The following is a 12,882-nucleotide window of genomic DNA, read 5'->3' on the forward strand; positions in this document are numbered from 1 at the left end:
AAAAGGAATTCAAAAGTCTTTTATAAACATATAAATAGTAAAAGGGTCGTCAAAGGAAGGGTGGGACTGATTAGGGACAAAAATGGAGATCTACTTGCAGAGGCAGAGGGTACGGCCGAGGTACTAAATGAATATTTCACATCCGTCTTCACTAGAGAAGAGGATGCTTCCATTGTAGCAGGAAAGGAGGAGGTAATGGTGATATTGGATAGGATAAAAATAGATAAAGAGGAGGTGCTTAAAAGATTGGCAGCACTCAACGTAGAAAGGTCACCCGGTCCAGATGGGAGGCATCCGAGGTTACTGAGAGAAGTAAGGGTGGAAATTGCGGAGACTCTGGACACAATCTTCCAATCCTCCTTAGATATGGGGATGGTGATGGAGGACTGGAGGATTGTAAATGTTACCCCCCTGTTCAAAAAAGGGGAGAGGGATAAACCCAGCAATTACAGGCCAGTCAGCCTAACGTTGGTGGTGGGGAAACTTTTAGAAACAATAATCCGGGACAAAATAAATTGGCACTTGGAAAAGTATGGGCTAATAAATGAAAGTCAGCACGGATTTCTTAAAGAAAATCATGTTTGACTAACTTGATTGAGATCTTTGATGAACTAACGGAGAAGGTTGATGAGGGTAGTGCGGTTGATGTTGTGTATATGGACTTTCAAAAGGTATTTGATAAAGTGCCACATAATAGACCTGTCAGCAAAATTAAAGCCCATGGGATTAAAGGGACAGTGGCAGTGTGGATACAAAATTGGCTAAGGGACAGAAAGCAGAGAGTAGTGGTGAACGGTTGTTTTTCAGACTGGAGGGAAGTTTACAGTGGTGTTCCCCAGCGGTCAGTATTAGGACCAGTGCTCTTTTTGATGTATATTAATGATCTGGACGTGGGTATAGAGGGAATAATTTCAAATTTGCAGAATACACGAAACTCAGAAATGTAGTAAACAATGTGGAGGATAGTAACAGACTTCAGGAGAACACAGACAGACTGGTGAAATGGGCAGACACATGGCAGATGAAATTTAATGCAGAGAAGTGTGAAGTGATGCATTTTGGTAGGAAGAATGAGGAGTCATAGAGTCATAGAGTTATACAGCACGGATAGAGGCCCTTCGGCCCATCGTGTCCGCGCCGGCCATCAAGCCCTGTCTACTCTAATCCCATATTCCAGCATTTGGTCCATAGCCTTGTATGCTTTGGCATTTCAAGTGCTCATCCAAATGCTTCTTGAATGTTGTGAGGATTCCTGCCTCCACAACCCTTTCAGGCAGTGAGTTCCAGACTCCAACCACCCTCTGGGTGAAAAAGTTCTTTCTCAAATCCCCTCTAAACCTCCCGCCTTTTACCTTGAATCTATGTCCCCTTGTTATAGAACCCTCAACGAAGGGAAAAAGCTCCTTAGTATCCATCCTATCTGTGCCCCTCATAATTTTGTACACAAGAGGCAATATAAACTAAATGGTACAATTTTAAAGGGGGCAGGAACAGAGAGACCTGAGGGTGCACACACACAAATCTTTGAAGGTGACAGGACAAGTTGAGAAGGCTGTTAAAATAGCAAAGGGGATCCTGGGCTTTATTAATAGAGGCATAGAGTACAAAAGCAAGGCAGTTATGCAAAACCTTTATAGAATATGGTTAGGCCTCAGCTGGAGTATTGTGTCCAATTCTGGGCACCGCACTTTAGGAAGGATGTCAAGGCCTTAGAGAGGGTGCAGAAGAGATTTACTAGAATGGTACCAGGGATGAGGGACTTCAGTTATGTGGAGAGACTGGAGAAACTGGGATTGTTCTCCTTAGAGCAGAGAAGGTTAAGGGGAGATTTGATAGAGGTGTTCAAAATCATGAACGGTTTTGATAGAGTAAATAAGGAGAAACTGTTTCCAGTGGCAGACGGATCGGTAACCAGAGGACACAGATTTAAGGTGATCGGTAAAAGAGCCAGAGGCGACACGAGGAAACATTTTTTTACGCAGCGAGTTGTAATGATCTGGAATGCGCTGCCTGAAAGGGCGGTGGAAGCAGATTCAATAATAAATTTCAAAAGGGAATTGGATAAATACTTGAAGGGAAAAAATGTACAGGGCTATGGGGAAAGGGCAGGGGAATGGGACTGATTGGACAGCTCTTTCAAAGAGCCGGCACGGGTACGATGGGCTGAATGGCCTCCTCCTGTGCTGGACCTACTATGATACGATGATTTGGAACGCCCGAGCTGCCGGTTGAATGCCAGCAGCTCGCGTATTAAATGTTAATGAGGCCCAAGGCCCAATTTCGGACTAGCCTCGGGCCTTTCAGTCGGGCTGTGATGGGCCCAGACTCTACCCCTTGGTCTCTCTTCATTCACCATATTCAACAACCTTCTGCTGTGTGTCTGCCCTGGCCGAGTGGCTAGCAGTCTTACTTCTGGATTTTGAAGGTTGTGGGTTCACGTCCCACTCCCAGGATTTCAGCACATAATCTGGAGCTAACACTCCCAGTGGAATAATGAGGGAGTGCTGCACTATTGAAAGTGCCATCTTTTGGATGAGATGTTAAACTGAGGCCCCGCCTGCCCTCTCAGGTGGACGTAAAAGATCACATGGCACTATTCCGAAGAGCAGAGGAGTTCTCCCAATGTCCCTGGGGCCAATATTTATCTCTCAGCCAACATCACTGAAAAACAGATTATCTGGTCACTTATCCCATTGCCATATGTGGGAGCTTGCTGTGCGCAAATTGGCTCACTGTGGAACTGTACCCCGCACGGGTCAGAGCCTTAAGAGAGAGAGAGGGAGAGGAAAATAGAAAAGTACTGACGTGATTTTTTTTTTGAGAATGCTGAGAGGGCCTCCCACATCCGATGGATTGTGACTGTGGTCTGTTTTACAGGGTGGAGTTACAGACGACAAGAACGAGGAGAAGTCAGTCTCCACCCTCAACCTGGGCGTGAATACTCCGACTGTCTCCTGTATCTTCGACTGTAAGTACAGCTAGCCCTGCTCCTGTGTCAGTGTGACTTTATGCATGGATGTATGTGTGTAAGGCTGTGTTTGTGTATGTGTGCGTCGGGGCGTGGGTGTGCGTGAATGGGTATGTTTGTGTGTGTGTGTGTGCATGGGTTGTGTGTATGGGTGTGAGAGTGTGTATGGGTGTGAGAGTGTGTATGGGTGTGTGAGTGTGTATGGGTGGGTGAATGGATGTGAGAGTGTGTATGGGTGTGTATGGGTGTGTATAAATGTCACACACTTATAGATGTATAAGTGTGTGACGTGTGAATAGATGCATAAGTGTGTATGAGTGTGTGTGTGTGTGTGTAAGGCTGTGTGTGAATGGGTGTATGAGTGTGTGAATGGGTGTATGAGTGTGTAATGTGTGCGTGCATGGTTAGGTGTGAACATATATTGGTGTGTGAGGACTGACTTGAACCATTAACACATGTGACCTCCCCACAGACACAGACTGATTAAAGCCCCAATGGTCTCTTTCACCCTTTGACAGGCCAGCCCTGAACTACACTTTACATGGTTCTGTTTGCTCGCCCGGTTTGGGAACAAATGACACGACACCTCCAGCAGTGTATTCACACACTGAGGAGCCCTCTCCTAAACATTATTAATACTCACTCCAAATATACACACGGCCGTTCAGAGTACAATGCACAGGTAACAGTCTGACGAATCCAATTGTTAATGTATTCAGTTGGCCAATAACCCAGGGCATTAAAACAAAGGTTCAGAAACATAGATAATAAGAGCAGGAGTAGGCCATTCGGCCCTTCGAGCCTGCTCCGCCATTCAATATGATCATGGCTGATCTATATAGATAACCCCTATCTAATATATTTTCTATATATCTTCTGTCTAATATATTTTCGAATGGAAGGAGTTGCAAACAACACACCTCTCTGGGGCATGAATCACTGAATTAGCATTTAAATACCCCTCTCCCCCCTTCAAAGAGAGGACTTTAACTCGATAAATCCTTGATCACAGATTTCTGGGCCTGTGATGAAGACAACAGGGGCTAAATTTCCTTTGTCATTGTGCCAACAAGGGCAGGTGAGGGAAATCAGCTTAGAGTCATAGAGTCATAGAGTCATAGAGTTATACAGCACGGATAGAGGCCCTTCGGCCCATCGTGTCCGCGCCGGCCATCAGCCCTGTCTACTCTAATCCCATATTCCAGCATTTGGTCCGTAGCCTTGTATGCTATGGCATTTCAAGAGCTCATCCAAATGCTTCTTGAATGTTGTGAGGGTTCCTGCCTCCACAACCCTTTCAGGCAGTGAGTTCCAGACTCCAACCACCCTCTGGGTGAAAAAGTTCTTTCTCAAATCCCCTCTAAACCTCCCGCCTTTTACCTTGAATCTATGTCCCCTTGTTATAGAACCCTCAACGAAGGGAAAAAGCTCCTTAGTATCCATCCTATCTGTGCCCCTCATAATTTTGTACACCTCAATCATGTCCCCCCTCAGCCTCCTCTGCTCCAAGGAAAACAAACCCAATCTTCCCAGTCTCTCTTCATAGCTGAAGCGCTCCAGCCCTGGTAACATCCTGGTGAATCTCCTCTGCACCCTCTCCAAAGCGATCACATCCTTCCTGTAGTGTGGCGACCAGAACTGCACACAGTACTCCAGCTGTGGCCTAACCAGTGTTTTATACAGCTCCATCATAACCTCCTTGCTCTTATATTCTATGCCTCGGCTAATAAAGGCAAGTATCCCATATGCCTTCTTTACCACCTTATCTACCTGTTCCGCCGCCTTCAGGGATCTGTGAACTTGCACACCAAGATCCCTCTGACCCTCTGTCTTGCCTAGGGTCCTCCCATTCTTCCTGCTACCTGTCTGCTGAAGTGCTTTCGGGCGTACAAAGTCCGTCCATATATGAGCAGACTTATTATCTGTCCCTCTCTTGTGCCCCAGGACAGATCTGAATGCAAGTGAGATCCTTCTGCCACTCACTAGGGAAGAGGAGCTGAGGTGGTTTCCCATTGCCTTCCTGATGGGATTTATCTTCAGAGTTCCTTCTCCAAGGCTACAGAGCCCCACCTATTCCTTACAATGGGGGTGGGCTCACTTGAACTCATTGGACACGGGTAGCCCTCAGCAATCCAGTATTCAGAGCCTGAGCTCTGGTCTCCCCTAGCTGGGACTGTCTGGAGCGGGGTATTGAACCCAACCGAGGTGGGAACCCCAGGCCTGAGCCAGTGGTCACTCCGTCCAGCCATGAGTCTCCCACTGGATGTCGACCCAGTAGTTAGAGACCACTCACACGGGATTGTCCAGAGTGGGGCTCAAACCCTTCTGACTCTGAGGCAGGAATACCACCCCTGAACCAGTGGTTCCAGATGTGAGTATTTAGAGACCATGTTCGAGTCTCCGCTCGCTGGGATCGAACCCTGTACCTACTGACCCAAAGGCGTTAATGTTACCACAGAGCCAAGGGCTCGCTACCTAGATGTGTTATAAAGGGGGGCAAATGACGGGACAATATATCCTAGCAACACTGGACATCAGGGATGCCTGTAAATCTCTGGGGCCCAGCGTTATCATTGGATGCACGTGATGGGGGGGGGGGGAGGTTAAAACCTTTAGTTGGCCAACCTATGATGCAGCAAGAAGGCACAGCAACTTCCCATTGGAGATATCGATCCCAAAGGTACCGGATATGACCTGGCCCTCAATATCTCTTGACCCTGACCCTGGGAAGAAGTCACTTGTGGGAGTAGTTTATAGGCCCCCTAACAGTAACCACACTATAGCACAGGGTATACAGGAAGAAGTAATTGGGGCTTGTGAGAAAGGAACAGCGATCATCATGGGTGATTTTAATCTATATATAGATTGGAAGAATCTGATTGGCAAAGGTAGCCTGGAAGATGAGCTCATCGAGTGCTTTCAGGACAGTTTCTTAGAGCAGCACGTTCTAGAGCCAACCAGAGAGCAGGCTATTCTAGATCTGGTAATGTGTAATGAGACAGGATTAATTAATGACCTCACTGTAAAGGAGCCTCGAGGTAGCAGTGATCACAATATGATTGAATTTTGCATTCAGTTTGAGGGAGAGAAGAGTAAGTCTAAGACTAGTGTTTTAAACTTAAATAAGGGCAATTATGAGGGCATGAAGACAGAGCTGCTAAAGTGAACTCGGAAGTTAGGTTAAGGGATAGGTCAGTAGAGATGCAGTGGCAGACATTTAATGAGATATTTCACAGCACTCAGCAAAGATATATTCCAGTGAGAAAGAAAGACTAGGGGAAGGATGAAACATCCATGGGTAACTAAGGAAGTTAAAGATAGTATCAAATTGAAAGAAAAAGCATACAATTCCGCGAAGATTAGTGGCAGGTCAGAAGATTGGATAGAATATAAAAAACAGCAAAGAATGACTAAAAGAATAATGATGAGGAGATGCTGGTGATGGACTGGGGTTGACAATCATAGAATCATAGAATCATAGAAGTTACAACATGGAAACAGGCCCTTCGGCCTAACATGTCCATGTCGCCCAGTTTATACCACTAAGCTAGTCCCAATTGCCTGCACTTGGCCCATATCCCTCCATACCCATCTTACCCATGTAACTGTCCAAATGCTTTTTAAAAGACAAAATTGTACCCGCCTCTACTACTGCCTCTGGCAGCTCGTTCCAGACACTCACCACCCTTTGAGTGAAAAAATTGCCCCTCTGGACCCTTTTGTATCTCTCCCCTCTCACCTTAAATCTATGCCCCCTCGTTATAGACTCCCCTACCTTTGGGAAAAGATTTTGACTATCGACCTTATCTATGCCCCTCATTATTTTATAGACTTCGATAAGATCACCCCTTAACCTCCTGCTCTCCAGGGAAAAAAGTCCCAGTCTGTCTAACCTCTCCCTGTAAGTCAAACCATCAAGTCCCGGTAGCATCCTAGTAAATCTTTTCTGCACTCTTTCTAGTTTAATAATATCCTTTCTATAATAGGGTGACCAGAACTGTACACAGTACTCCAAGTGTGGCCTCACCAATGCCCTGTACAACTTCAACAAGACATCCCAACTCCTGCATTCAATGTTCTGACCAATGAAACCAAGCATGCTGAATGCCTTCTTCACTACCCTATCCACCTGTGACTCCACTTTCAAGGAGCTATGAATCTGTACTCCCAGATCTCTTTGTTCTATAACTCTCCCCAACGCCCTACCATTAACGGAGTAGGTCCTGGCCCGATTCGATCTACCAAAATACATCACCTCACATTTATCTAAATTAAACTCCATCTGCCATTCATCGGCCCACTGGCCCAATTTATCAAGATCCCGTTGCAATCCTAGATAACCTTCTTCACTGTCCACAATGCCACCAATCTTGGTGTCATCTGCAAACTTACTAACCATGCCTCCTAAATTCTCATCCAAATCATTAATATAAATAACAAATAACAGCGGACCCAGCACCGATCCCTGAGGCACACCGCTGGACACAGGCATCCAGTTTGAAAAACAACCCTCCACAACCACCCTCTGTCTTCTGTCGTCAAGCCAATTTTGTATCCAATTGGCTACCTCACCTTGGATCCCATGAGATTTAACCTTATGTAACAACCTACCATGCGGTACCTTGTCAAATGCTTTGCTGAAGTCCATGTAGACCACGTCTACTGCACAGCCCTCATCTATCTTCTTGGTTACCCCTTCAAAAAACTCAATCAAATTCGTGAGACATGATTTTCCTCTCACAAAACCATGCTGACTGTTCCTAATTAGTCCCTGCCTCTCCAAATGCCTGTAGATCCTGTCCCTCAGAATATCCTCTAACAACTTACCCACTACAGATGTCAGGCTCACTGGTCTGTAATTCCCAGGCTTTTCCTTGCCGCCCTTCTTAAACAAAGGCACAACATTTGCTACCCTCCAATCTTCAGGCACCTCACCTGTAGCGGTGGATGATTCAAATATCTCTGCTAGGGGACCCGCAATTTCCTCCCTAACCTCCCATAACGTCCTGGGATACATTTCATCAGGTCCCGGAGATTTATCTACCTTGATGCGCGTTAAGACTTCCAGCACCTCCCTCTCTGTAATATGTACACTCCTCAAGACATCACTATTTATTTCCCCAAGTTCCCTAACATCCATGCCTTTCTCAACCGTAAATACCGATGTGAAATATTCATTCAGGATCTCACCCATCTCTTGTGGTTCCGCACATAGATGACCTTGTTGATCCTTAAGAGGCCCTACTCTCTCCCTAGTTACCCTTTTGCCCTTTATGTATTTGTAGAAGCTCTTTGGATTCACCTTTGCCTGATCTGCCAAAGCAATCTCATATCCCCTTTTTGCCCTCCTGATTTCTCTCTTAACTCTACTCCGGCAATCTCTATACTCTTCAAGGGATCCACTTGATCCCAGCTGCCTATGCATGTCATATGCCTCCTTCTTCTTTTTGACTAGTGCCTCAATCTCCCGAGTCATCCAAGGTTCCCTACTCCTACCAGCCTTGCCCTTCACTTTATAAGGAATGTGCTTACCCTGAACCCTGGTTAACACACTTTTGAAAGCCTCCCACTTACCAGACGTCCCTTTGCCTGCCAACAGACTCTCCCAATCAACTTCTGAAAGTTCCTGTCTAATACCATCAAAATTGGCCTTTCCCCAATTTAGAATTTTAACTTTTGGGCCAGACCTATCCTTCTCCATAGCTATCTTAAAACTAGTGGAATTATGATCACTGGTCCCAAAGTGATCCCTCACTAACACTTCTGTCACCTGCCCTTCCTTATTTGTAAACAATTTTACAACACCAAGTTATAGTCCAACAAATTTATTTTAAATTAAATTCCACAAGCTTTCGGAGGCTTCCTCCTTCGTCGGGCGGATGGTGGAAATGATATTTTCGAATCCTTCGCATTTGAAAAACATAGAACAATGCCTGGTGATTACTGCCTGTTGCCAAGGCAATCACAGTGAGCAGACAGAAAGGTGTCATCTAAAAGGCCACCGAATATACAAACCCCCAAAAAAAGAGAGAGACAGAGAGAGAAGGAAGACAGTCAATGACCCGTTATATTAAAAACAGATAACATTTGTTCGCTGGTGGGGTTACGTGTAGTGTGACATGAACCCAAGATCCCGGTTGAGGCCGTCCTCATGGGTGCGGAACTTGGCTATCAATTTCTGCTCGACGATTTTGCGTTGTCGTGTGTCTCGAAGGACGCCTTGGAGTATGCTTACCCGAAGGTCGGTGGCTGAATGTCCATGACTGCTGAAGTGTTCCCCGACAGGGAGAGAACCCTCCTGTTTGGCGATTGTTGCGCGGTGTCCGTTCATCCGTTGTCGCAGCGTCTGCATGGTCTCGCCAATGTACCATGCTCTGGGGCATCCTTTCCTGCAACGTATGAGGTAGACAACGTTGGCCGAGTCACAGGAGTATGAACCGTGCACCTGGTGGGTGGTGTCCTCTCGTGTGATGGTGGTATCTGTGTCGATGATCTGGCATGTCTTGCAGAGGTTACCGTGGCAGGGTTGTGTGATGTCGTGGACGCTGTTCTCCTGAAAGCTGGGTAATTTGCTGCGAACGATGGTTTGTTTGAGGTTGGGTGGCTGTTTAAAGGCGAGTAGTGGAGGTGTGGGAATGGCCATAGCGAGGTGTTCGTCGTCATTGATGACATGTTGAAGGCTGCGGAGAACATGGCGTAGTTTCTCCACTCCGGGGAAGTACTGGACGACAAAGGGTACTCTGTTGGTTGCGTCCCGTGTTAGTCTTCTGAGGAGGTCTACGCGATTTATCGCTGTGGCTCGTCGGAACTGTCGATCGATGATCGACAGTTCATCACGGTGAGGAATCACTAAAGAGACTACACGATAACATCAACAAGTTCCATCCCACCATCAAGCTCACCATGGACTACTCCTCAGAATCGGTTTCTTTCTTGGACACACAAATCTCCATCAAAGACGGGCACCTCAGCACCTCACTCTACCGCAAGCCCACGGACAACCTCATGATGCTCCACTTTTCCAGCTTCCACCCTAACCACGTCAAAGAGGCCATCCCCTATGGACAGGCCCTGCGAATACACAGGGTCTGCTCAGACGAGGAGGAACGCGATGGACACCTACAGACGCTGAAAGACGCCCTCGTAAGAACAGGATATGATGCTCGACTCATCGATCGACAGTTCCGACGGGCCACAACGAAAAATCGCATAGACCTCCTCAGAAGACTAACACGGGACGCAACCAACAGAGTACCCTTTGTCGTCCAGTACTTCCCCGGAGCGGAGAAACTACGCCATGTTCTCCGCAGCCTTCAACATGTCATCAATGATGACGAACACCTCGCTATGGCCATCCCCACACCTCCACTACTCGCCTTTAAACAGCCACCCAACCTCAAACAAACCATCGTTCGCAGCAAATTACCCAGCTTTCAGGAGAACAGCGTCCACGACACCACACAACCCTGCCACGGTAACCTCTGCAAGACATGCCAGATCATCGACACAGATACCACCATCACACGAGAGGACACCACCCACCAGGTGCATGGTTCATACTCCTGTGACTCGGCCAACGTTGTCTACCTCATACGTTGCAGGAAAGGATGCCCCAGAGCATGGTACATTGGCGAGACCATGCAGACGCTGCGACAACGGATGAACGGACACCGCGCAACAATCGCCAAACAGGAGGGTTCTCTCCCTGTCGGGGAACACTTCAGCAGTCATGGACATTCAGCCACCGACCTTCGGGTAAGCGTACTCCAAGGCGGCCTTCGAGACACACGACAACGCAAAATCGTCGAGCAGAAATTAATAGCCAAGTTCCGCACCCATGAGGACGGCCTCAACCGGGATCTTGGGTTCATGTCACACTACACGTAACCCCACCAGCGAACAAATGTTATCTGTTTTTAATATAACGGGTCATTGACTGTCTTCCTTCTCTCTCTCTCTCTTTTTTTGGGGGGGTTTGTATATTCGGTGGCCTTTTAGGTGACACCTTTCTGTCTGCTCACTATGATTGCCTTGGCAACGGGCAGTAATCACCAGGCATTGTTCTGTGATTTTCAAATGCGAAGGATTCGAAAATATCATTTCCATACCGTTCACCTGAGGAAGGAGGAAGCCTCCGAAAGCTTGTGGAATTTAATTTAAAATAAATTTGTTGGACTATAACTTGGTGTTGTAAAATTGTTTATAAAAGAATAATAAGGAGGGAGAAATTAAAGTACGAGAGAAAGCTAGCTAGAAATATAAAAACAGATAGTAAGATTTTCTACAGGTATTTAAAAAGGAAAAGAGTAAGTAAAGTGAGTGTTGGTCCTCCAGAGAGTGAGTCTGGGGAATTAATAATGGGGAATAAGGAAATGGCAGATGAACTGAACAGATATTTTGTGTCCATCTTCACTGTAGAGGATACAAATAACATGCCAGAAATAATTGTGAATCAAGAGGTGAAAGGGAGGGAGGAGCTTAAAACATTTACAATCACCAGGGAAAGGGTTCTGAAAAATATATTAGAACTAAAAGCTGACAAGTCCCCAGGTCCTGACGGACTTCATCCGAGGGTCTTAAAAGAAGTGGCTGCAGAGATAGATGCATTGGTATTAATTTTCCAAAATTCCCTAGATTTTGGAAGGGTCCCATCAGATTGGAAAATAGTGAATGTAACTCCTCTATTCAAGAAAGGAGGGAGACAGAGAGCAGGAAACTACAGGCCAGTTAGCTTAACATCTGTCATCGGGAAAATGCTAGAATCTATTATTAAGGAGGTTATAACAGGGCATTTAGAAAATCTCAGTGCAATCAGGCAGAGTTAATGTGGCTTTGTGAAAGGGGTAGATGCTGAGAGGATTTTTCCCCTTGTGGGAGAGACTAGAACTAGGGGCCACAGTTTAAAAATAAGGGGTCTCCCATTTACGACGGAGATGAGGGGAACTTTTTTCTCTGAGGGTCGTGAGTCTGTGGAACTCCCTTCCCCAGAGAGCGGTGGAGGCAGGGTCATTGAATATTTTTAAGGCTGAGTTCGATAGATTCCTGATTAACAAGGGGGTCAAAGGTTATAGTAGGTAGACGGGAAAGTAGGGTTGAGGTCACAATCAGATCAGCCGTGATCTTATCAAATGGCAGAGCAGGCTCGAGGGGCCGAATGGCCTACTCCTGCTCTTAATTCGTATGTTTGTATGTATGAAACGGGCTGAGGTGAGGGGTCAAGTCCTGTCAGGTCGAAGGTCCGTCGCCATTGAGACAACAAGGGAGGGTTGCAAGACTACACGGTCCAGGGCAGTCAGTTCCATTTCCAATACGAACACTAGGAGGGGAGGGGTCATTTTAACCGAACCTGCTGGGCGGGAAATGTTTAATATCCATTCAAGTCAACGGAGAGCAAAATCGGAGCGGTGCAAAAACGACGGTCCATCCTGAACCTGCCTGTTTCTCACCTCATGACCTAGGTTAAAATCCCCACCCTTGCCCTTTCCAGCACTGAGTTGCCGCCATCTTTGAAAGACGTGCTTACAACTGGTTCACTGATGTCCTTTGGGGATAGAAACCTGCCGTCAATACCCGGCCCGGACCTATATGTGACTCCAGTCCCACACCAATGTGGTTGACTCTACGCTGTCTTTATCACGTCGATATACATCGAATTTACAGCACAGAAACAGGCCATTCAGCTCAACAGGTCCATGCCGGTGTTTATGCTCCACTCGAGCCTCCTCCCTCCCTACTTCGTCTCACCCTATCACCATATCCTTCTATTCCTTTCTCCCTCGTGTGTTTATCTAGCTTCCCCTTAAACACATCTGCTCTATTCGCCTCAATCACTCCATGTGGGAGCGAGTTCCACATTCTCACCACTCTCTGGGTAAAGAAGTTTCTCCTGAAACTGGCCTGGAGTGGCCTAGCAA

General features: G+C 46.6%; 1 protein-coding gene across 5 annotated transcripts in view; it reads left to right on the forward strand.

Annotated features, from left to right (window-relative positions):
• Nucleotides 1-12,882, forward strand: part of dysf (dysferlin, limb girdle muscular dystrophy 2B (autosomal recessive)) — a 302,843-nt gene that overhangs the window by 173,363 nt on the left and 116,598 nt on the right. For all 5 annotated transcript variants that reach the window (XM_067979452.1, XM_067979536.1, XM_067979392.1 and 2 more), the window contains exon 30: nucleotides 2,878-2,968. In XM_067979452.1, coding sequence (XP_067835553.1) covers nucleotides 2,878-2,968 — 91 coding nt within the window. The remainder of the gene's footprint in view (nucleotides 1-2,877; nucleotides 2,969-12,882) is intronic.

The sequence above is a fragment of the Heptranchias perlo genome, chromosome 1, assembly GCF_035084215.1.
Source record: "Heptranchias perlo isolate sHepPer1 chromosome 1, sHepPer1.hap1, whole genome shotgun sequence".
In the NCBI taxonomy this organism is placed as follows: domain Eukaryota; kingdom Metazoa; phylum Chordata; class Chondrichthyes; order Hexanchiformes; family Hexanchidae; genus Heptranchias; species Heptranchias perlo.